The following is a 26,927-nucleotide window of genomic DNA, read 5'->3' as shown; positions in this document are numbered from 1 at the left end:
CGAATTGTTCATGACGTCAGGAACTTTAGTGGAAGACTGTACAGCTCTACTGTAGACAGCACGCTGCAAAAAGAAACAGAATCATGTCTGCTGCAGCTTTTACAGCACAGCAAGCCATACAAGCAGGGGCTTGGTAAATGATCATTCTATTCTTTATTTAAATTCTCGTTGAACGATGGCTATTATTAAGAGATGATTTAATCAGGAATTATGCTGAAAAAACAAGATGGCCGACTATTTATATCAAGTCAGTCGCGACTTTATTTTAGTTGTGGCTGTCTGATACGTCTGCTGTGATTATTATAAACTCAGTTAAACTCAAATATTTTTCGTTTACTAGAATAGTCATAATAATATTCACCACATAGCTCCCTCTTGAACGTCGTTGTGTTGGGAGCTCTATCGGAAAGTCGAAAAAGTCTTGATTTTGCGAGACTTTGGACATAGACGATTTAGTGCACTGTGTGAACATTATAAACAAGGATTTAATTCATTTAATTGACATACTACCTACCGTATTTATTCTAATAAACGCCCCCACCCTAATAAACGCCCCCCCACCCTTTTTTTGGAAAGAAAATTCCTCAATTCGAGAAAAAGAACTTACCGTGGCACATCCACGTGTGTCCAGAGGTAATTATTTAAAGGATATCCAACATAAAACTAACACAAACCACAAAACAAAGTTTCAGTAACTATATACACAGTACCACTATATCGTATCAACAAACGTTAATGTCCCGGGCTGTCATACGCGCCACTGACCTCGCTGTCATCATCACTTCCGGTGGATTCACTTTCACTTTCACCGAGTTCAACTGCACCTCCCATTAAATTTTCCAGTACATCCTCAGCTTCCTGGACGTCAATATTTTGGAATTTTACTGACCTTCCTCCTCCCTTACAGCGTTTTGATGTTTTAGAAATGTTTTTTAGTTTTTGTTTGTTTTGGCACCAGTCCCGCACTCGTTTCCGGTCAACCTTAAACACAGTAGCTGCCGCATGTTTTCCCTTTTGCTCGGCGTAGTTTACAACTTTCAGTTTGAAACTTACTTCATATAACTTCACTTCAAACCCGACATGATTGATAGCAGATATAATAAACTACAAGTGATGAGAGTAAACTGGATCGTGACCGGTTTATGACGCAATTTAACACACTCGACCCCGTGTTTCAAACAATGTATATGTTGTACGTAATGTACAACTACCGTAAGTATAAATAACAAAGTTTATGTTTCTTGCAATTTCATACACAAAATGTTTGTCACTTAGTTTTACAATGTTTTGGATACATATACACATGTTTCATGGCGTGAAATGGGTACATACAACATATCTCACAACTTACCGACTCTGAAATTTTGATCTCCATTAAACGCCCCCCCTTGGAAAAATTTCACGCCCCCGGGGCGTTTATTAGAATAAATACGGTATGTTTATTAGTTATGTTTTCTACTGAAGTAATAACTCTCAACAGATTGAGAATAATCCTCTTAACTCCAACAACAGATGAGTGAGAAAACAGTTTTGGGAAAACCACCAACTTGTGTTCAAAACGCAAAATCACGTATTATACACAGGATAATAGCCAAAATTGCATAAATAGTAAATTTTGCAATGTATTTATTCATGGCTTATCAATTTACGACAATGTGATTTATAACATTTAAAAAAAAACTTTACTGAAAGTATGCCACCCTACTAAATACCCACAGTGATGGTATAGGATCTCTTTTGTGTCTTCGGGGCGGTGGCCGAGTGGTTAAGGTGTCCCGACACTTCATCACTAGCCCTCCACCTCCGGGATGCGAGTTTGAAACCTACGTGGGGCAGTTGCCAGGTACTGACCATAAGCCAGTGGTTTTTCTCCGGGTACTCTGGCTTTCCTCCACCTCTAAACCTGGCACGTCCTTAAATGACCCAGGCTGTTAATAGGACGTTAAACAAAATAAACCAAACCAAAGTCTTCGGGTCAAATGACTTGTTTGAAGGAGTGGCAAATGTAGTAGAACTGGACTGAACGCCGGTGACCAGGTAGCTCAATTGGCAGAGCATCCAGCTAGTGTTTGGAGGTCCCGGGTTCAAACCCCAGTCTGGTCGTGCATTTTTCCTCTCCGATTACAACTCTATCGGAATTAGACATGATAGGCAACTTTACACATAATAAGCAAGATGGTGGTTTTCCCCAACCTGTTTGCACAATAAGTTAACCAAACAAAAAGAGCATTTTTTTCATTTAAAGGCCGAGATATTCATATGATAAACTATATTTGTAAATAAAAATTTCTAAGAGATTGTCTACTTTTCACACAAATTGATAAACCATTATATACTGCAATGTAATTCAATGGACAGCCACAGTAAAAGCATGCGCAGGTAAGATAATCTATTTTTAGAATGTATTCACCTTTTTTTCTGACAATAGATTTCATTGTTATCAATGGCAGTTTTGAATAGTGGTACAGTTTATCTTTTGCAATTATAGTTTATAATTTGAATATTTCAACAGGTAAGTGAGAAAATGCATTTTTTCCAGTTAATTTAAAAAGCACAATCACTTACCTGTACACCAATGCATCCAATTTCAGAGGATTTTTCTGCTCATCAGAGTTCCAGCTCATCCTCGCAATTCAAAGGATGTTCCCAACCTGTTTGACAAATGTTTGTAGTAACAACTAACCTTTTTCATTTTCTATATTTTGTACATTTGTTAGGAATCTAAATGATGGAGTTCTGATTATGTTTTGTAGGGGAAGTCAACCTCCCTCCGAGAATGGGACAGGAAATAGCACAGTCTTTCAGAATCCTGAATGGGAAAAGGCTAGAAAAGCATTAGAGAAAGTTAAAGGGGAAAGTGGATCAAGCACATCTCCAAATAAATCTAAAAGTTTGACTGAACAACCAAGTGATAATGCTCAGAATGCAGCTGCACAGATGTATTATCAGCAATACAATTTGTACTACCAGCAACAGCCACCACAACCACAGTAAGAATTACATATAACTTGTGTTAAAATTCATATCTATGGAGGTCATATATCAACATCAGGATTGCTTTTATGCTTAAAGACAATCCATTTAATGGCATTATCAAGCTTGGAAGACAAATTGTGGACAGTATCAGACTACTATTGTCAAACTGTCCTCACAATAGGTAGGGTCATATGAGACTTCCACCACCAGCTGGTATACAGTGATTGTTTACTTGTAGTATGTTTGTGGAGGAAAATGTTGATGGTTGGTGTTATTAGAGTTGTGTATTGGCAGCAATCTCGTGATACAATACCTATCACGATGCAGAGGTCTATATACAATACATATCATGTATACATGAAATTGTCATAATTTGATAACAAAACGGGCAATACTTATCTTTTTATTGACATGCATTGAACACATTTTTTAGTGTAAACATTTTTTTATTCATTTAAAACATGCAATACAATTTACAACAAATCAAACAATACAACAGCACAGTACAAATGGAAACTCTTGTTAATACTTTGATACTCCACATACATATATATATCAGGAAATATACATTCAGTTTTTATCAAATATTACACTGAGAAAATGATTAATTTGTATAATGTCATTTCATAATTATCATGAACTATTTCATATATTTCCAAGTCTGGGTTTGTACTTTGTATGAGTACATGTATAATAGTATTTTCCCTGACTTACAATTCTGCTGCCTATAATTACTGATCTGATGTACCTTGTACATGTATGCATTAATGTTACAATTATAAAAACAGTAAAATAAAACAGATGTAAGTAGTAGATATATTTAAAATATAAAAAGTACTTGTAACAAAAATGAAAATTTAAATGAGATGATAATAAACTGTATGACTACACATATAAACAAAGTATAGAGCTACCTGTACCTGGTACTTAATTAAAGCTTATGGGAAAAAGTTTCATATTCACAACAAAAACAATTATGTAGTAAACAAAAGTGACAGAACATGACTAAATCACTTCAAGGACCATTATGCTAACATGTTTCACGTTTGACATTTCTTTAATCAATTGTTTTTAGAAGTTAAATATTTAAAGATAATCTTGTTACTGAAATGCTGTCTAGTCGGAATGTTGTATATAGGGTCAACCACATGCATCAAATCAGGGAGCCTTTCATTTATTACTACAGGAAATAGCTGCATATCTTATGACCATAAACTTCGAAATAACACTTGTAATCGATATGGCATGTCTGCTAGCAGATTTCCATGTAACTGTGGTATTTAATTTTAATTTGTGTTGGACCTGTAATTATTTCCCCGATTTTGGTTTTCAATACTTGTCTTGCATGTTGCAAGTTTGTCAAATTCCAATGATGTCTGGTCAAATGTAAGGTAAAGTAATTAGTTGTGTTGCTGGATACTTTACCTCTGCCTCGCATTCTGTGCATACAGAAATGCCTTTTTCCATTTGGTAAATTCTCTCAATTCTTTACTTGTTTTAATAGGTAATTGTGCCATTTCTTGGATTTACTTATGATATCACAGGTATCGTAGTTAAACAGAGTTAGGCAGCATGTTGGCCATTTTTAATTTCCCCCTGTGATATACAGTCAGGTTACAAACTTTCTACTGATGACGTGTTTAGGTGTGTCGATTCACTGTACCAAACATGTTGCCGACCTGCAGTCTCACCAGCAATGTTTCGATACGAGGATTCCTTATCAATGTATCATATCATGGCACAAATCAAACTTGTATCATTACATCTCGATGTATGGTTATATAATTACTGCACTAAAATGTATAAGCTATGACTCTTCTTTTTTGTCTGTCATTTTGAGGCTCTGACATCAGCTTGATCTTTGCAAAATCTTGCAAATCATTTTATTTTCTATAACTAGCAAATAATTTTCTCTCCTAAATTCAAATGTTCTCTTACACAGGTTTTATCCAGGAACAAACTATCCAGTTTATGGCCAACAGGGACCAGACCCACGAATGGTAACAGATCTTCTCAGTTTCTCTTACTTTAAGATCTACTGCATATTATAATGTTTCAGGTTACTGAAAGCTTTGTATATTAGCTAATAATTTCCTACACATGAGAGTTATGTGAAGTAATAAAACAGTATTCAATTTGTGTACACGTAATATTTTAGTTTTTAAGGTCTTAATTTCATTACTACATGAAATATGTGTTGCCTTGTGAATTTTCATCTAAAAAGAAAATAAATGATAATAATATTTTATAGTTTTCACTAAAAAGTTATGCAGAAAAAAAGAAAGAGCATTTTGGGGCTATTAGTAAAAATAATATTAAAAGTCAACTGCGATTGAAAATCCATCGGGAAAGAAAAATTGTGAAAGTTGGATTGATATGGTTTGTTTTAGCAGCATGGAAATTTTAATGGATATGGTGCTCCACCTCCTCCACCACCACCAGATGATCAAAGTCAATTGTCAAATGCTATGGATATTGATGAACGGCCCTTACATAATGATAATCAGAGTCAAAACCAAAATGTGCAGCCACAATTCCGTCCTAGACAAATACTAAATCATGGGCCTCGTGGACCAAGATTTCAGAACAGGCCAAGACGTAAGTTGACATCTAATATGTAGCACCCTTATCACAGCAATTTGCAATATTTGAAAGCTGAAACACTAGGACATCATCATCTAAAGAAAAGAAAATGATACACCTAAAGTGATAATATTTTGTTAAATCAATAAATATGGCGCTTCTGGTTCAGGTTCTTCTAATAATTTCTTGTCTGGGTCATAACTTCAAAACTGTTGAATATATATCTTGACAAAACCTGCAGCATATTTGCATCACCTAAAGGTAGTGTGCAGTGCAGATTTCCCCAATAATTACTGATCTGGACAATAACTTGAACCATAAAAGATATCTTAATGAAAGTTGCTATATACTTCTATCACCCACTTGCCAAGTGCTGTGCTCTTGTTATTTAATCATTGCAACCTTAACCTGAAGGTCAAAGTTAAGTAAGTGTGACATTTTTCCATAATTTCTTGTCCAGGTGATAATGTTTGAACAGTTAAAGTTATCTTGATAAAAATTAAAATATACCTACAGGTGATGTGCAGTGTACCATGATCAGGTCATTGCAACCTTCATTTTCAGGTCAGAATTCAATTGATTGCAAAGATATTTAATGCTTAGTAAGGGAGAAGGGAAAGCAAATCTTTGTTTGTATCTGATATTCCTCTTCATTAATGTTTATCATCCAAACATTTCACTTGTCTGAATTTCATTCAGTATACTTTGACAGATGTAATTACCAGATATTTAAAATTTTCATCCTCCAATCAGATCCAGGTGGTGTTCAGGGCATAAGATTTCAGATCCCAAAAAGACAACAAGGAGGTAATAACAATAATTACCAGCAAAACATAAATCCTAGACATTTTCCTCCTCGTGGGCCCAGGCCAGGCAAACTACAGGACCAGAGGCAGAAGACTGAACATCAGGAAAATACATCTAATCAGCAACAAATGCAAGCCCCGTCGAGTAATTCTTCAGAGTAAGTAGACAGAACTTTATGCAAGCTACCCGAGTTAAATAAGTGGCCAGTTTTGACTGCTTTGTTTCTTCATGCTAATTGTTTATGAAAATTTTTCCTGAAGCCTTTCATTAGAAATCTTGTCTGAATTTCTTTACCAAATGGGTATCTTGAACAAATAAACCTGAAAAGTCAAATTTAAGTAAAAATAACCTTTAAGGAATTGGAACAGTAAGAGATGTTGTTGACACTGGAAGTTAAACTATCCAACAATTCAATAGTAAACACCTATAAAGATGTTTGGAACAAATGTTTAGATATTTATTACTTGCTACTTAAAAATATGTAAATGTTGATTCATTGTAGAAATGGAATTCACAAAAGTGACAACGGGGATGCAAACATTTCAGCTGCTGCCAACCAAGAGTGGCCCCCTGCTCTCAGGTTTGTGATAGATTATCATTTCGCTAGGATGTAAAATGGCAAAGAAATTAATTTGGCCTAATTTCCATAGCTTTTTCTCAATTTCTCAACTATAAGATAGAGAAGCATGAAGGGAAAAAGTGTGTTACAAAAAAGATTATGCTGCAGAGCAAAAACAGAAAGAAGATGTATTGAGGAGTTTGTAAAAGTGTCAAAATAATTAAAGCACATGTATTCTTTTCTTTGTACAGAGAGTATGTCCAAAGAGCATTTGCTAGTGCTAAAGATGAAAGTCAGAAGGATTCTATACAGACCTTCCTGAAGGACAGTCTTACAAATATTTTCAAATCGGGTGCCGTTTTCACGATTGATTGGACAAAAGAGCCGCTCCCTACAGAACGTTTACAACAGTAAGTTGAATCATTGTGGTAACTGGTCACTTAATGTGGGACAGCATTTAACACTTAAAAATGAAATAAACAGCGGTGATATTGTCTTTATTCCTGGGATATTATTATAAGTTCTGGTAATATCTTTTCCTGCAAACAATTCTGCATGATAGATGAAAATGCCCAACTTGTTTACATTTCCTTTACATGAAGTACTGAATAGTGAGTTTGCTAGGCATGCAGATTCCAGTGTAAATGTTTATATTTCCAATTAAATCATGTATGTAACAGATTTTCTGTATAATAAACTTGGAAAAATCAGTTTGAAAGACAATGTATCATAATAAAAAAAAAATTTATTTAGCGTGCCGCAGCATACTCCTGGCAAACAGCAGGGTCCAAATAACAGTAATATGGCAAAAAATAGTCCCTGGCAGCTCAATAATCAACGTGGTCGGGGTCGAGGAAGAGGGCGTGGCCGCGGTGCTCAGATGTCTAACAAAACACAAACTACAGGCAGGGGTGTGTACAACCGAGACAGAGTGCCCACCTACAGGTCAAGGTCCTTCTCTACTTCAAGCTCAAGCTCATCAAGGTCACGCTCAAGGTCACCTGTGCGTCGTAGAAGGCGTTCAAGGTCACGGTCACCCTCTCCACGAAGGAGACGACAGAGGCACTCCAGGTAATTTCAGTTATATCACTAGTACTGATCAAGAGCCTATGGGTGAAGCCAAGGTTAATTCCTAGCTGGGTTAATTGCTTAAATCCTGAATACTCTTTAATCACAAAGCTGAACAGAATGATGAAATGAAAATGGAAATAATTTTGAGGATATAGACTTGTACTCATAATGAACATTGATTTTGATAGGTTATCTTGGTGTCTGAGAAGAAGAAAAAATTGGTACCCCTGTAATAGTCAACATATGATAGTTTTATTTTGGGTTAGATGAATTTTGTTTCTTCATCAGTGCATGAAATGGTAGTGTTTACTTTATTTTGTGGGTATTATTTGAACACTAAATACTTCAACAATCAAATTTGGGGTTACAAATAAAGTAATGAATTCCAATAAGTTGAAATTAGCTACGCCAACTCAAGATGTCGGACATGTGCATTTGATCAGTTAATTCCTTTGTGGTTACAAATGTGATAAGTTTATGTGTCTTATACTACACCCCATAAATATACATATATATATGCAAATGTTTTACCTGGGCATAGATAAATGCACAGCTTAATACAAGCAAAGCTGGATTTATAGTCTTCTCATCAGGAACGCAGTCTACACCAGGCAAACACCAATATATTTGCTGCTGTTTAACTGGACAAAACATCACCTTATTTGACTCGAGCTCCCCTTTCATTTACAAAATTTCCCAAATTGAAAAGGACCTTGAAAATCAATTTAATCATAAAGGATGTCTAAACATATTTCAATCCCTTGAAAATATTTTCCTAATCATAAATAAGTATAATAGTGCAAGTTATTTCTCTCATATTGATCTTCCATACTACAGTACATGAGGCAGTGTATCATTTATCAAATGTAGGTGACTCTGACTTACAATTTGACCTTTGACCTACACCAAAGGAAATATTCTTGTGACTTGAACTTCTGGGGGCACAGGTTCATTTTACATGGGGTTCACTTGCATTGATCAGTAATGTCTCTGTTATTTGGTCTTGCTTCAATTGGTGTGTTTAATTTTGCCAGTTTCAGACTTTATGCCCAAAAAGATAAAATACAGCCATGTTCAAAAATTTTCCATTTTACAATATACCATTTGTTGTTATAGTTCAGACAGTAACTCTAGTTACTCTGATGGTCCTTACCACCTTCATAAAGACCAGCGAAAGAATAGCTACCGGGGAAGAGGAGGAAGGAAGTACACGCTTGATGTGCGAGGCAAGAATAAGGGGCCCGGTAAAAAGCCTAACAATGAGGTGGCTTTCAACAAAAAGAATAACAAGAAACGATCAAAAAAGTAAGAATGACATTTCATGAGGTCTTAGTCATATTTTACAGATGTAATACTTGGTAGTTAATAATGTTTTTAGGTCGTCTGACCCAAATGGTAATGACCTATAGCCATCGTGTTTCATCTGTCGTCGTGCACGGTCCGCCGTGCGTAAGCCTTTTTATTTCAAAAAGCTACTCCTCCTTAACCCCAAGGCAGGTTACTTTCAAATTGGATTGAAGCGTCATTGGGGGAGGGCAACAATATTTTGTATAAATGAGACGACCACTGGGGACAGAGGAACGGGGAACTTTGCTGAAATTTTGCTTTAAAACCCTATTCCTTCTTTGTTGGATTACAACCAAATTTGGTGTGAAACATCATTGGGGGAGGGCGATCATATTTTTAGGTCATTTCACCCATATTGCTTTAAGATGCTACTCCTCCTCTGAGGAAAAATGGATAAAAACCAGTTTAATCAGTATTGGCAGATTTACTTGATATCATAAAATAAATTGGTTTGCTCCCAGGAACATATCCATGTACACTGTAAACAGTAAAATATTACTGTATATAATGGTTTTCATGTTCTATTTCCTTAATTCCACTAGTGTTGGTACTAAAATATATATGTAGTGTAAAAGAAAGTGCTAAAATATGTCAAGGTAGACAATCAGTAGTTTGAATATATTTATTATTGTAGATAGAATGTTCAAAGTGGGCATAGTAGGCCACTGGTGGCGCTCTGATGCCTTTGGTTCACAGACAATTTTAGGACTTAAAAAATCAATAGAATCTATAGCTGAAGTATGAAATAAGGAGAGAGCTCACTTGCTGTAATACTGGGGGAAAATAGCACAATCTGCCACTTTAGGGCATACGATCGAATATCAGATTTTTGAAATTGTGGTTATTTGTCATTTGCAGCCAGTTTCCAATAGATGATGATCCTGATAAAGAAGCAAAGCTACTGAAGAGAGCAGCAAGGTTTGAACACCACTTAGGAAATGATGCAAAGAAGCAAAAACAGACTCGAACACTTACGATAAATGCATACACAGTAAGTCATTTTATCAACTTAAAGCATCTTAGAGTATTCGTGTTAGTTATCGGAGACATAAGATAAATTAACCTAATTTGTATTTTGGGTTTTAGTCAGGATTTACATTTTTTTTATCGCCTCTCAAAGATGAGGAGCTTATGTTATCTCATGGGCATCAGCGTTGGTTTCTAAATGTGAAGTGTTGAAAGGCATCGCTAAAATATACGGTCCTGATATTTGGTCTTAGGGTTGCTGTGAGGGTCAACTATAAATATCTGGAGTCGATTATGTTTCATAATAGTGATAATTTCAATGCCTTCTACAATGCAAAATCTAATTTAAACTTTGTCTATTTACCTTTAAGTATTGTAATTTTTGTTAACAATCAGTATACGTATTGCAATATAGATTTCATGCAGTGAACTCTCCCCCTTATTCTAGTGTGAGGTATAGTGATGATACGCAATGTAAGGCAAGTTTTGTATCGATGACGGTACTTTTGGGGTTGTTTATGATTTATTTATTTTCATTACATTTTTTTTTTCATTCAGAATTCAGATGAAGAGGACCTAGATCTGTCCAGTTTTGATATTGTTGGAACTTGTCAGGACATTGAAAAACCATATCTGAGACTCACAACTGTAAGTAATTTCTCAAATTCTGTCTCTTCTGTTAAGGTCATTCTTGTTTATCATCGAGTATTCGCTTTATAATTTGATTATACAGTGGAACTTCGCTAACTCAAACTCGGAAAACTTGAATACCCCACTTAACTGGAAGTACTTCGTCAGTCCTGACCGAATTTGTTCTTTTTCCTAGTAAAGAAAACTTGAACAACTCAGATAATACGAAGTGAAAATATGGTCCCAACAATAAAACTCCTGCTTGAAATGACCAAATAACTCGAAGTATCTTTTTTTATGTCTAACAACAATCGGTGGTAAACGCCGAAATTGTTTCAACATCAAACTTCCTCTTGTAATCTACTGAAGATATCGGCACTAGAAACCTACCGATTATTATATGCTATTAATATAAGTGTTTAATAAATTAATTACCGGTCAACAAATTGTCTGAGTAATCTTGTAAAAGCAACTCTTGGTGATAAAAAGTAATGCGTTACTTACATCAGACGATCGCCAATAATAATACACACTACAGTCAACAATTCATCTACCCGCTCGCTCAAGCAGAACTAATCTCTGACACGCTAGTACTCGGCTGATGTTTGTACAGGTATAGAAATGAAACGTTCACCGATGCCTAGTAAATCTGAAACAATAGCGTAATTACTTCCGAGGTGTTCAGAGTACCTCTGTATTTACTGTCACCGCTGTCTATTAAATCGGATAACATGCCAACTCAGTAACAGAAACATTTTATACGCACATGCGCAGCCCAACTTCCTGTGCTAATACACATGGAAATGGCATGGTTATCGGTAAAATGTCGGTAGACCTATCAAACAGTATTTTATATGTCTAATAGAAAGTAATTGTTCTGTTACATTTTACACATAATTTGTGTTAAATATTAACGGTTGTTTGATATGACGTTAATAAATTGTTATTCGGTTGATTTCCGTTTTATCGTTATTCCTTTGGCAAACACGACACGAACATTATACCATTATTGAAGTGACTATGTGAAAGAAACTCTATCATGGCTGTCTGTCTGCAAAACTACACCAAAGAAACAGAAGGAAATATGCACCAAAAATGACAACTCGCTTAATTCAACCGCACTCGGATAACTCAAAGTTTTCCCGTTCGAGTTAACGAAGTTCCACTGTAATTTGGCTAAAGATACTATGCAGAGTTCGTATCTTGAGTGGTAAAAATATATCATGTATATGAATCAAATTTTAAATTATAATAGAAATATTGTGATGCTGGATCAGTTTTAATGTCTTATATAATACACTGTTGCAGGCACCAGATGCTAGTCAAATCCGCCCACTGGAAATTTTGAGGAAGTCTTTGGAGCATGTGAAGGAATGCTGGACAAAGAAAAATAAATATCATTTTGTATGTGAACAGTTCAAGTCTATACGACAAGATCTTACGGTAAGTTTTGCCTTTGTTTATACAAAACATTTTCACATACGACAAGATCTTACGGTAAGTTTGCCTTTGTTTATACAAAACGTTTTCACCTTTTTATAGATAAAACAATATAAGACCACAAACCTTACATTGCAGCATACCTCCTTTGAATAGGTCTACAAAATACTAATCAAACCTTTACTAATTGATTATCCTAAGGAAAATCTAAAAACCGATGATTTAATTGTTTGACCAAAATGTTCAAAAGCAAAATGTTAATAGAATGATGCTTCGACCTCAAGTATATTCACAGACACAGTCATTCAAAAGTTCGGTAAATGATCTAACAACAGATAAGTAATCAGATGTGTTCGTCTACATGATGACAATTAACTGTAATTTTATACTTTAAAGTACTCTTTGTTATCAGAACAAAATTTGTCATGAATATGCCAAAATACAAAATACTATGTTTTCATCTGTATACCACAGTTTCTTACGCCATTTGTAGGAAAGTAGTGTGATGTTTCATTTGGCTACAGCAGAAAACATGGATTCACATATATTTTCTTTGTCCAGTGGATATTCCGCTAGTAGTTAGTTTGACCTAAGTCCATGACTTTTCCAAAAATGAGAAATTGTCATAATACTTGTTGGTTTTAAAGTCCAGAGACATACAGAAATTGTCATTAATACTTGTTTTTGAAGTCCAGAATTGAAAGGATCACAGAAAACAGATGGTTGCCCCATACAGATGGTAGAATGGAAAGTAGATATTCATAAAATTAAAAATGAACAAAAGTTGGGAGCTCTGAGCACTGTAAGGAATTAAGTCTTCATTGATATAAGATTTTAGTGATTTGTTGATAACAATATTGACTAATATTACTACTTGCATAAGCATGTGTTGAGAATATACCTTTTGTTACTTCAGGTGCAGGGTATCCGGAGCAACTTTACAGTGGAGGTGTACGAGACACATGCCCGAGTAGCACTAGAGAAGGTATGTGTACTTAAGTAGAGTTGCTACGGCATAATATCCCCAACTCTAGAAAATCAATAGGAATACTATATTTGTTCTAATTAGCACCCTCACCTTTTGAAATATTTTTACCTCGCCTCTTGAAGAGAGGAGGAGCTTATGGCATCTATGTCAGCATTGGTTTCTAAATGTTCAGTTATTTGGTGCATGTTTTGAATGGCATTAATAAAATCCTTTATAATTGTACTAGAGTTCTTATACTTAGTTTCCGGGTTGTTTGGTACTCTTGTTTTGTAAATAATAGCCCCACCCAATTTCAAACCAGCTCACTATATTCCAATGCATGATGGAGTAACCTCCCCTATATCCAACTACTACATTATATATAAGATTTTACCATTTCTATTTCCTAAGTTTCTATCACATTGATATTCATTCCTCTGTGAAACAGACAACTTCGAAAGAGTGACTGAAAATATAACCTCGATCGATTGCTGGCTAAAATCGCCTGGAAAATCTGTGTCAGAAATTGATCAGTATCAGTATCCTGATGACAGCTGTCTTTATTGGTACTTACAACAGTCAGAGAATCATAGGTTATGATTATGAAAAGAACTTTTGGTCATGTTGCTAGTGGCAGCCATTTACATCCACATGGGTGAGATTATTAAAGCACCATAAACTATGACGTTTAAATTGAAAGCAAGGAATATCATATCATTAATAGGAAATTGTATATGCCATATTCCTGTGGTTGTAGGGTGATCATGAGGAGTTCAACCAATGCCAAACCCAGTTAAAGCTGCTGTATCAGGAGGGATTACATGGACACCAACTCGAGTTCCTTGCCTACAGGATTCTTTACTACATCTTCACATCTAACACGCTCGGTATCCTTATTAGTCATCGACACTATTACATGACGTGTGTGGTATTATTAACTGCATGAATTTAGTTGGTTGCCCGGGTCATATGACATTATAATATGTTGAAAAATATCTTATTCTGAAGAGGTTTTAATAATGTTACGATCCATAACCAAGTCGTTTTGATTTTTATCTGTATTTTTTTCTAAATATAAATAATTCATTGCTGATATCTAAAATGAACCCTAAGTGATTTTTTGAAATATTTTAAGTGTGAATTTGTTCATTCCTTATTAGATAGTGAAAACTATTTAAAAAAAACTATCTTTTCTGCCTTAAGATAAAAGCCATCAAAACTGGTTACACATGGGAATTTTGACTAGGAATAGGTTGTGAGACTCATTTCATTTGCATTCTGTCTGAAACTTTGTCGTTACTTTATAGACATATAAACAGTTGATAATCTAGTTTTCCTTATAAGTATTTGTTGTGCAAAACATTGAGATTGTTCACACTGTTCATCTTAGTATTTTATTCATGAAGGCTTTTTTACCCAAACCATTTCTTGTTATCTTTGGGTTTTTTCCCCTCATTCTGGGTGGGTTTTTTGTTTTCTTTTTAGCCCACCATCATCAGATGGTGGGCTGTTCAAATCGCCCTGCGTCCGTGGTCCGTCGTCCGTCCGTCCGTCCGTCCGTCCCTCCGTCCGTCCGTCCGTCCCTCCGTCCCTCCGTCCGTAAACAATTCTTGTTATCGCTATTTCTCAGAAAGTACTGAAGGGATCTTTCTCAAATTTCATATGTAGGTTCCCCTTGGTGCCTAGTTATGCATATTGCGTTTTGAGACCAATCGGAAAACAACATGGCCGACAGGCAGCCATCTTGGATTTTGACAATTGAAGTTTGTTATCGCTATTTCTGAGAAAGTACTGAAGGGATCTTTCTCAAATTTCATATGAAGGTTCCCCTTGGTGCCTAGTTATGCATATTGCGTTTTGAGACCAATCGGATAACAACATGGCCGACAGGCAGCCATCTTGGATTTTGACAATTGAAGTTTGTTATCGCTATTTCTGAGAAAGTACTGAAGGGATCTTTCTCAAATTTCATATGAAGGTTCCCCTTGGTGCCTAGTTATGCATATTGCGTTTTGAGACCAATCGGATAACAACATGGCCGACAGGCAGCCATCTTGGATTTTGACAATTGAAGTTTGTTATCGCTATTTCTGAGAAAGTACTGAAGGGATCTTTCTCAAATTTCATATGTAGGTTCCCCTTGGTGCCTAGTTATGCATATTGCGATTTGAGACCAATCGGAAAACAACATGGCCGACAGGCAGCCATCTTGGATTTTGACAATTGAAGTTTGTTATCACTATTTCTGAGAAAGTACTGAATGGATCTTTCTGAAATTTCATGTGTAGGTTTCCCTTGGTGCCTAGTTATGCATATTGCGTTTTGAGACCAATCCGAAAACAACATGGCCGACAGGCAGCCATCTTGGATTTTGACAATTGAAGTTTGTTATCGCTATTTCTGAGAATGTACTGAATGGATCTTTCTGAAATTTCATATGTAGGTTTCCCTTGGTGCCTAGTTATGCATATTGCGTTTTGAGACCAATCCGAAAACGATATGGCCGACAGGCAGCCATCTTGGATTTTGACAATTGAAGTTTGTTATCGCTATTTCTGAGAATGTACTGAAGGGATCTTTCTCAAATTGCATATGTAAGTTTCCCTTGGTGCCTAGTTATGCATATTGTGTTTTGAGACCAATCTGAAAACAACATGGCCGACAGGCAGCCATCTTGGATTTTGACAATTTAAGTTTGTTATCACTATTTCTGAGAAAGTACTGAATGGATCTTTCTGAAATTTCATATGTAGGTTCCCCTTGGTGCCTAGTTATGCATATTGCGTTTTGAGACCAATCAGAAAACAACATGGCCGACAGGCAGCCATCTTGGATTTTGACAATTGAAGTTTGTTATTGCTATTTCTGAGAAAGTACTGAATGGATCTTTCTCAAATTTCATATGGAGGTTCCCCTTGGTGCCTCGTTATGCTTATTGCATTTTGAGATCAATTGGAAAACAATATGGCCGACAGACCGCCATCTTGGATTTTGACAATTGAAGTTTGTTATCTCTATTTCTCAAAGTACTGAATGGATCTTTCTCAAATTTCATAAGTAGGTTCCCCTTGGTCCCTTGTATTGCATTTTTGTACCAGTCTGTCCTAAAAACAACCTGGCAAACAAACAGCCATTATCGTTAAATCTCAAATTTCTTATATAGCTAGCTAGGATTCCCTTGTTTGAAAAGTACTGGAGTGATGTCTCAATTTGCACAGATTAGTAAAATGAAGGGAAAAGTAGAGAAATGATCAATCTGACATGGAACCTATGAAGATCATTCAATGGTGGGCGCCAAGATCCCTCTGGGATCTCTTGTGTTTTGTTCCATTTGATCATAAGTCTGAATTAAGACTTAAAGACCTTATGTAAACTGAAAATTTTAACCTTGATAGAAAAAAATAAATCCAACATCAATATATATCAAGTGACTTATGGTGGTAAATCAGCTGATTAGCATATGCATGAAAATCTTGACCTGTCTTATAAAGACCAACCATTTTTGGTGTCTCCCTTGAGCGGTTGTTAAAAAAAAGTTTTTTCTGCAGTTGTTAACCAATACCTGCATTTCCATCAAGTATACAACAGACCAATATAACAGTAAGGAGTATTGTCTACTTGTGTAGATATTTTGTAAACTTCTGAACAGATTGTGTTTCAAGTTTACACAATATTGTTGTAACTTGGTAGTGATATGTTAATGTTCAGTTAACAAAGCTACCCTTGACCACTTCATGAAAAAAGGTTACGTACAATATATAAGGATCTGCATAATTGTTTGCAGTGGCAAAAGTTTGTACTTGTGTTAAAAATGATTAATTGTCCTTGACCTTGTGAAGATATGACAACTGCCTTGGCATCCCTCACTTCAACTTGCAGGCAAGATGAGTGTGTGTCGTTTGCATTAAAAGTAAGGTCTGCTTGGGCCTTGAATAATTTTCACAAATTTTTCAAATTGTTCAGTCATGCACCAAGAATGTCTGGGTATCTGTTGGACTGGTTTGCTGACAGAGCAAGGAAAACAGCACTGAAGACAATAGTAAAGTCGTACGTAACAGTGTTTTGGTTTTTTTCTATAAATGTATTACATTTCTTCTACATAAGATACAATCATATAATTCATGTTTTGGCTACTGTAATTTCAATGGGATCATTTCTTAAAAAGTGGAACATATCATTTGATCAATTTCTTTCAAGAATATCTCATGAAATAAAATACCCTTACTTGTTAACAAATACAAGAAACAGTCTAATACAAGTTTCTATACCATATCTCAGTCTAATACAAGTTTCTATACCATATCTCAGTCTAATACAAGTTTCTATACCATATCTCAGTCTAATACAAGTTTCTATACCATATCTCAGTCTAATACAAGTTTCTATACCATATCTCAGTCTAATACAAGTTTCTATACCATATCTCAGTCTAATACAAGTTTCTATACCATATCTCCGTCTAATACAAGTTTCTATACCATATCTCAGTCTAATACAAGTTTCTATACCTATCTCAGTCTAATACAAGTTTCTATACCATATCTCAGTCTAATACAAGTTTCTATACCATATCTCAGTCTAATACAAGTTTCTATACCATATCTCAGTCTAATACAAGTTTCTATACCATATCTCAGTCTAATACAAGTTTCTATACCATATCTCAGTCTAATACAAGTTTCTATACCATATCTCAGTCTAATACAAGTTTCTATACCATATCTCAGTCTAATACAAGTTTCTATACCATATCTCAGTCTAATACAAGTTTCTATACCATATCTCAGTCTAATACAAGTTTCTATACCATATCTCAGTCTAATACAAGTTTCTATACCATATCTCAGTCTAATACAAGTTTCTATACCATATCTCAGTCTAATACAAGTTTCTATACCATATCTCAGTCTAATACAAGTTTCTATACCATATCTCAGTCTAATACAAGTTTCTATACCATATCTCAGTCTAATACAAGTTTCTATACCATATCTCAGTCTAATACAAGTTTCTATACCATATCTCAGTCTAATACAAGTTTCTATACCTATCTCAGTCTAATACAAGTTTCTATACCATATCTCAGTCTAATACAAGTTTCTATACAAGTTTCTATACCATATCTCAGTCTACTACAAGTTTCTATACCATATCTCAGTCTAATACAAGTTTCTATACCATATCTCGGTCTAATACAAGTTTCTATACCATATCTCAGTCTAATACAAGTTTCTATACAAGTTTCTATACCATATCTCAGTCTAATACAAGTTTCTATACCATATCTCGGTCTAATACAAGTTTCTATACCATATCTCAGTCTAATACAAGTTTCTATACCATATCTCAGTCTAATACAAGTTTCTATACCATATCTCAGTCTAATACAAGTTTCTAGTCTAATACAAGTTTCTATACCATATCTCAGTCTAATACAAGTTTCTATACCATATCTCAGGTCTAATACAAGTTTCTATACCATATCTCGGTCTAATACAAGTTCTATACCATATCTCAGTCTAATACAAGTTTCTATACCATATCTCAGTCTAATACAAGTTTCTATACCATATCTCAGTCTAATACAAGTTTCTATACCATATCTCAGTCTAATACAAGTTTCTATACCATATCTCAGTCTAATACAAGTTTCTATACCATATCTCAGTCTAATACAAGTTTCTATACCATATCTCAGTCTAATACAAGTTTCTATACCTATCTCAGTCTAATACAAGTTTCTATACCTATCTCAGTCTAATACAAGTTTCTATACCATATCTCAGTCTAATACAAGTTTCTATACCATATCTCAGTCTAATACAAGTTTCTATACCATATCTCAGTCTAATACAAGTTTCTATACCATATCTCAGTCTAATACAAGTTTCTATACCATATCTCAGTCTAATACAAGTTTCTATACCATATCTCAGTCTAATACAAGTTTCTATACCATATCTCAGTCTAATACAAGTTTCTATACCATATCTCAGTCTAATACAAGTTTCTATACCATATCTCAGTCTAATACAAGTTTCTATACCATATCTCAGTCTAATACAAGTTTCTATACCATATCTCAGTCTAATACAAGTTTCTATACCATATCTCAGTCTAATACAAGTTTCTATACCATATCTCAGTCTAATACAAGTTTCTATACCATATCTCAGTCTAATACAAGTTTCTATACCATATCTCAGTCTAATACAAGTTTCTATACCATATCTCAGTCTAATACAAGTTTCTATACCATATCTCAGTCTAATACAAGTTTCTATACCATATCTCAGGTCTAATACAAGTTTCTATACCATATCTCAGTCTAATACAAGTTTCTATACCATATCTCAGTCTAATACAAGTTTCTATACCATATCTCAGTCTAATACAAGTTTCTATACCATATCTCAGTCTAATACAAGTTTCTATACCATATCTCAGTCTAATACAAGTTTCTATACCATATCTCAGTCTAATACAAGTTTCTATACCTATCTCAGTCTAATACAAGTTTCTATACCTATCTCAGTCTAATACAAGTTTCTATACCATATCTCAGTCTAATACAAGTTTCTATACCATATCTCAGTCTAATACAAGTTTCTATACCATATCTCAGTCTAATACAAGTTTCTATACCATATCTCAGTCTAATACAAGTTTCTATACCATATCTCAGTCTAATACAAGTTTCTATACCATATCTCAGTCTAATACAAGTTTCTATACCATATCTCAGTCTAATACAAGTTTCTATACCATATCTCAGTCTAATACAAGTTTCTATACCATATCTCAGTCTAATACAAGTTTCTATACCATATCTCAGTCTAATACAAGTTTCTATACCATATCTCAGTCTAATACAAGTTTCTATACCATATCTCAGTCTAATACAAGTTTCTATACCTATCTCAGTCTAATACAAGTTTCTATACCATATCTCAGTCTAATACAAGTTTCTATACCATATCTCAGTCTAATACAAGTTTCTATACCATATCTCAGTCTAATACAAGTTTCTATACCATATCTCAGTCTAATACAAGTTTCTATACCATATCTCAGTTTAATACAAGTTTCTATACCATATCTCGGTCTAATACAAGTTTCTATACCATATCTCAGTCTAATACAAGTTTCTATACCATATCTCAGTCTAATACAAGTTTCTATACCATATCTCGGTCTAATACAAGTTTCTATACCATATCTCAGTCTAATACAAGTTTCTATACCATATCTCGGTCTAATACAAGTTTCTATACCATATCTCAGTCTAATACAAGTTTCTATACCATATCTCAGTCTAATACAAGTTTCTATACCATATCTCAGTTTAATACAAGTTTCTATACCATATCTCAGTCTCAACATTATATATATATATATGGTTTTAATACATATTTTTAGGAGAAAAGTGAATGTTTTTTTGGATACATTTAGAAGAATTGTTCAGTTTAAATTTGAAATGATCACTTGGAACAAGTGTAGATAAGTTCTGTTGTTAATACTCCACATTTCAAACATTGTGTTTCGACTGCCCAAGATGAAGCCAGGGTGTTCTAGGTAAGTATGGTAAGTACACTGGATAAGCTGATATGACAGATAACCAAAGCATTTTGTGTTGGTTTTTTTTGGTTTTTTGGTTGTTTTTTTTGGTAATGTTTTTATATTAAAATATTTTTGATCAGTGCTTTACAGGTAAGATTTTTAAAAAAAAAAAAAAAAAAAAAGGAAGGAACTATTGTATTTTGAATGTATTAATATGTCTTAACATTTGTTCTTTTCTCTTCTTTTTCATTTTGTCCCATGACCATTCGACCATTTCTACACATGTGCGCCCTACTACCAAATTTATATGATTGAATGATCATGTGTAGATATCGCCCAATGCTGCCAATAGATTTCATCGAGGCTGAATTAGGCTTCCCAAACATGGAGGATTGTATAGTATTCTTGAAGGAAAAGGGAGCAATCTTGACTCCTGATGGAACCAAAGTGGACTGTAAAACGTGTGCGACAATTATTCAGGCTTTGTAGATTGACTTAAAAATTAGAAGGCAGGTCCTTACATCATATTCCGCGAAAGGCAGGTTGCTATAATTATCAGTTCTAGTCAAAATATCAAACCAGAAATCCAAGGCAAGGACTAGTAAATCATGTGCCATTGCCTAGTCAGAGTTGTTGAGTACGATGTTGATGAAGTTTTTATTTTCTATTTCTTGAGAGGAAGATCCACATTCCAAAGACTCAAATAATTTAGAAAAAAAGAGAATTTCCAGTTTTGATGTGGAGCTGTATCGTGTTGTGATATTGGAATGGAAGTAAAACCGTAATTGATCACATCAGTTTATCTAGTATCAAAGACTGCATGTATTTCACAGACTTGGAAGATTTTCTTCTCGCAATCAAATCAAATGATCATTTCAAATCTATTCATTTTCGTCATTTCCCTAGAGCGTGCAACAGCTGTGAAGTTCCCAAACAAGTATTTATACTTGTATAATCGCGTCAACAAGAAGACACTACTGTTAGAACTTTTAACCATGCCTTTTGTAATCCTCGGGAGTTATTTTTACCAGAGAGTAATACCAGTGATGAAGATTTTATCAAAATGAAGCCGCTTATATTCCAACCAGGAAATTTTAAGTCAAAATTTTGATTATACCTAGCAGCATGATGGCATCACCTTGAGCATGGAAGTGGAAGGTCAGAAAGTCAACAGATGGTCACATCTATCTTCCATGCATTAATAGTTGGGAGGTAGATGTGACTAGCCTGATAGATGCTGATGCTGGCCGGGTGTCATCGTATCACTCCGTTGTGTTCCTGTCCTATGAATCTCGCCCATCTGGTCATATGTGTGTATTTATATGTTGCAGTTTTGTATTAATTAACATTTTTTCTCCAAGGATCAGGTTTTATCCAGCCAAAAGCATGATCTTCAAAGATAGAATTTTCTCCAGTTAACATTTATTCTAAGGAACAAACTTTCTCTCTTCACAAACTATGGTTCTCCAAAGAGTATATCTGTTTGACTTCCATATTAAGAGAAACTTTCAAGTGAAGAACTGGATAAATGTGTGTAATGAACAAATCTTGTAAATAGTCAGCGATGCAGACTTGCATAGTGAACTCATTGGCGAAGAGAATGCTAGAGGAACAACTGTTAGCTCCATGACCAAACACTGCATGCAGTGCAGTAAAACTTCAATATATTTTTTTTCAGGTAAAGACTTATGAGATTCAGTGTTCCAAATATGGACAAAATACTTTTTATTTTCAGCTCTGGAAGAAGTGAATTGCTGGTTTATGAAAAAAATGAACATTGTTTCCATTATTTTTAAATTACAAGGGAGATTGAGGTAATCATTAGTTGTCTTTATTTCAGGCCATTATAGTGCTTGATCATTGTGAATATTTGTGTGAGACGAGAGTGAGAGTGTAGTAATTTATCTGTGATAATATGTACCTTATAAAAATCTCAGATTTGAAAGAAAGAATAGTAGCATATGCATACAATTGTTGTTTCTTATTTCAGATTGAAAGCCTACACACTTAAAGGTTCGTTATATATATATATGAATGTTTATATTGTATAAAATGTGTATGTTGCCAATTTTTAAAAAAAGAAAATCATGAAAGAAATTTAAAAAATGAACAAAATCACTTACAAAAAGTGAAAGAATGAAGAATTTACAAAAAAAATAAAAACCTATTTCCAGTCCATCGATTTGTGCATATTTTATACTGCATGCCTTCTCACATTACTTGAACAGGTTAATCTTTTTATAGTATTTCCTTATTTTGTGTAGTGCTCAACATGAAATGCATTTATTTTATTTAATAGGGAGACTTTATTTGTGACTGTGACAAATGGAGTAGGTCCTGTATTGTCTCAACAGGAAAACAATGTACCTTAGAGTAATATTTTATGATGTACCTTTAGGGTTTGTATATATTCTACAAAAATTGTGACTAGATTTTTAGTCAACCATCATCATCTAGCGAACTGTCAAAATTGCCCTACACTCAGTCACCATAGGTCATCATAAAGGATTGTTGTTTAACCTCTTATGCAAGATTTTGTTTGTTGTATGCCCTTCTTAACAGTGGAGGACATTACCACTGGTGTGTTTTTAGGGTCACCTGAGACAAGTCTCAAGTGACCTATTCTAACCGAACTTTTGTCTGTCGTCCGAAAACAATTTTTATTTTTGACTTCTCCGAAAACCGCTGAACCAAATTCAATGAAATTTGGCAGGAAGCTTCCATGGCCAAAGGTCAACCAAAATTGTGAATTATATGGTCAACTCCCAGATATGGAAGAATCAAATACTCTTCACAGATAGAGAGGTCTTAGGTGGTTTACCACAATTGTGAATTTCATGACCTTGGGGGTTTTGCTGAACGATAGTTTATATAGGGAAATGACAATTTTGACTATCATCTGTTTCATTTCTTTTGGGATTCATCCCAACTTTGATAACATTATCAGCATGGGATGACAGCTTGATGGTATTCACATGTTGGCCCTGACTGACCCACTGGGCTGATAGGCGGGGCCAAAGATGTTAAATTTAACTTAAATATTTCAAAACTCAGGTGACTGTTAAGGTCGTCCATAGGCCTCTTGTTTAACCTTCTGTGTCTAGTCTGTCAATCACAAGTATACAAGAACAATGAAATGTATTTCATCATTGGGCACACTATTGGTGTACTATAAACAGTAACCTGTTATCTTCACTGTCGGGTCAAAAGTTTTCCCCTACATTCTAATTTTACTATATGATCGTACCATTTAAACATTTTTTTCGAAGTATTTTCCTGGATTTGTTAATGGGCTGATTTTAGCAAAAGTTTGTATGCTGAAAAAGTTTTATCTAAATTTCTTTTGATAAAATTTTTATTGTTTTTTTATTTTCCGTTGTCATTTGAGAAATTCAAATTTATTTTACAATATGAATTTTTGTTATGTCATTTTGATGATAATTTGGTAAGTTAGTAATGACGACGGTGCCACAGGAAATAGTTGTTTCTTTTAATTTCTACCTACATATGTGGTATTATGCATCAAAATTTTACGTGAAAAATGTCTACATATTTCTTTTTCAACACACAAAATCAAAAAAAAAAAAAAAAAACATGAATGAAGGCAGGGCAAGTAAATGAAAAAAATGAAAATACAAAGAAATTGTAGCAGAACCAAGTTATGCAGAAAGACTTTTGACCCGAAACTAGTTGCTATACATTTTCCGAAAGGTTACCTGTTCGCTTTCTCTCTCCCTCTCTCTCTCTCTCTCTCTCTCTCTCTCTGATTACGAGATAAGATATTAGTTTTGAGAATATTTCCAAAAAGATGTGTTATCTTGTTTATCCTGTTCATATAAGTTGGTGCAAAACTAAATTAAAACAGCGCACCAACAATGATTGCCATAGAAACCAACGTATATTAACTACAATTGGGGCAATCCTAATTCAGTGGAATGTTTACAGTATCGCACCCATCTGTTTAAAGCACAGAATCTGTCAGTGGTAACACATACAGTTTGATTTCAATATAACATTTGATATATCCTTTGATCAACAAAATCTGTAAAAATTGTACTCCTGATGAGTGTTCTTTGCTGAAAACTTACAATCCAGGACGAAATTTCTGTCATTAATAAGCAATTTAAAGTGTGTTACATTAAATATTTTCTAACTGTATGCAATAAAACATTGAATACCGTAATCTACTGTGTTTGTTATTATCTCATCCAGTAATTCGATTTTTCCCCCCCATTTTTAAGGCTATAAAAAAAATTTCCTCATCCGAAAAAGGGGGATCCCCCCTGGATCCGCTAGTGTTTTCTCAGATAAGTTCAGGATGGGACACAGTATTCTCTCTCTCTTTATGCCATACCCCGGCCATCTGACTATTCGTCAACAATTACCTTGTTAACACACTAACTTGAAACATCTCGGGATGAGTTCGAAAATGGGAATTATTTGACAGTAAGTTACTGAGTTATTGCCCTTTGTTATAATATTATTAGACCTTGCGAATACGATAACTGCAGTAAATATCAACCAAGTTTGACGAAACTTCGTATTTAGCCATACATCGTCAAGATTTCGGACGAAATAGAAATTTGACAGTTACTTACAGAGTTATTGCCGTTTGTATAATATTTTTATTGGTCCTTGTGAGCACGATAACTGGAATAAGTATCAACCTAGTTTGGTGAAACTTTGTATGTAGCCATATATTGGCAAGATCTCGGACGAGTTCGAAATGGGAATTATTCGACAGTAACTTGCATAATTATTACCCTTTGTAATAATATTGTTATTGTAACGTCCGCTCTCCATGAACACGGGACGTGAAAGTTCTTTTTGGGATGGTTGTGGTGTGATAAACATAATTCAACACTGGATATAAAGTTTACTTATATTTATTAATCCACAGGAAAATCCCGAAGGTACAATACAATCCAATGAAGTTTCATCCATCTTCCACACTATCGCCGGCGCATTCACACTTAACAGTTCACACACATTTAAACAAAACTAAGTCCTCACATCCTAAATATGTACATCCAAACGGCACTAAGTCCGTTTAGACTGAAAGCTGCTGGAGAACTCCTTATGCAAAACGCGCAAGTCTTTTTATATCCCCTAAGGGTTAATTAATATGTATGAATTGAGGATGTGGTCAATTGACCAATCCTGACCTTTAACCCGAAATATGGGCGTATCTAAACCCCTATCTCGTCATTTCCAAATATAGCCCTAGGCACTGACCACTGGTCCCACGGACCGTGTGCTACCTAATAACGACTGACTTTCAGGTTCTACCGTTTGGTTATATTTTACCTTGATATAGAATGAAGGGTGTAAACCTAAAACGGGTTAATTAACTACTGATCTAAGGGAAGCAACTCGCATAGATTTGGCTGACTATAGCGTATAGCTTTAACTACTCTAGGTAACTTTGAACACATAACATATAAAACTTGTCTATTCCCTAGTTCACTACATTATTAACAATTTTGGTTTACCTGGGTCGAAAGGTATGTTTTTGTTAAAACGCTACTAATCCTGAACAGCTAAACGAATTTTGATGAAATTTGTCATGCAGAATCATGTGACAGTGTTGTATGTTGTTTGAGTGAAGGATATGACACCCTTGGGGCGGGAGAAAGGGGACCCAATAGGAGAAATATAGCAAAAAAAAAGATACCTTTTCTTTCCAAGAATGACCGTAATTAGTCCACCTTAGTTTGAACCATTGCTGGGAGAGGCAGTTCAAAAGTAGTACAATATTTGAAAAATTTGAGTATTTTGCCATTATTACTGAAATATCCAGGTGAGCGATGCAGGCCCTTTGGGTCTCGTTTTGTTTAGACATTGCGAAGTATCATCTTGTGATGATAATGTTTTCAGTCTCAGATTTTCTAATTGGCAATCGATAAGTGAAATATGCGATTGTTTCTACATTTTAAAATACTGAAAAGGAAAGTGGAATATTTGCGATTGGTTTTGGCATAATTTCCAAGAAATTGGCCTCCAAATATGGACGTGCTAGTT

At 34.7% G+C, this 26,927-nt stretch overlaps 1 protein-coding gene across 2 annotated transcripts; it reads left to right on the top strand.

Moving 5' to 3' along the window:
* Nucleotides 1-25,089, top strand: LOC117324337 (leukocyte receptor cluster member 8 homolog). 2 transcript variants are annotated; one of them, XM_033880145.1, is made up of 16 exons: nt 1-133; nt 2,754-2,990; nt 4,919-4,976; nt 5,370-5,574; nt 6,313-6,523; nt 6,869-6,946; nt 7,177-7,335; nt 7,679-7,996; nt 9,113-9,301; nt 10,202-10,334; nt 10,868-10,957; nt 12,248-12,382; nt 13,296-13,364; nt 14,104-14,233; nt 17,186-17,393; nt 21,236-25,089. In XM_033880145.1, exons 1-16 carry the CDS (start codon nt 84-86, stop codon nt 21,393-21,395), a joined length of 2,430 nt encoding a protein of 809 aa, XP_033736036.1. In that variant the 5' UTR covers nt 1-83; the 3' UTR covers nt 21,396-25,089. The 2 variants fall into 2 exon arrangements, with proteins under 2 accessions (XP_033736036.1, XP_033736027.1); XM_033880136.1 differs by having other exon boundaries at nt 5,367-5,574.
* Nucleotides 25,090-26,927: the final 1,838 nt, after the last annotated feature.

This window comes from Pecten maximus, chromosome 1 (genome assembly GCF_902652985.1).
Source record: "Pecten maximus chromosome 1, xPecMax1.1, whole genome shotgun sequence".
Classification (NCBI taxonomy): Eukaryota; Metazoa; Mollusca; class Bivalvia; order Pectinida; family Pectinidae; genus Pecten; species Pecten maximus.
Note: the sequence above shows the minus strand (reverse complement) of the source record. Positions and strands in the feature narration are given on the sequence as shown.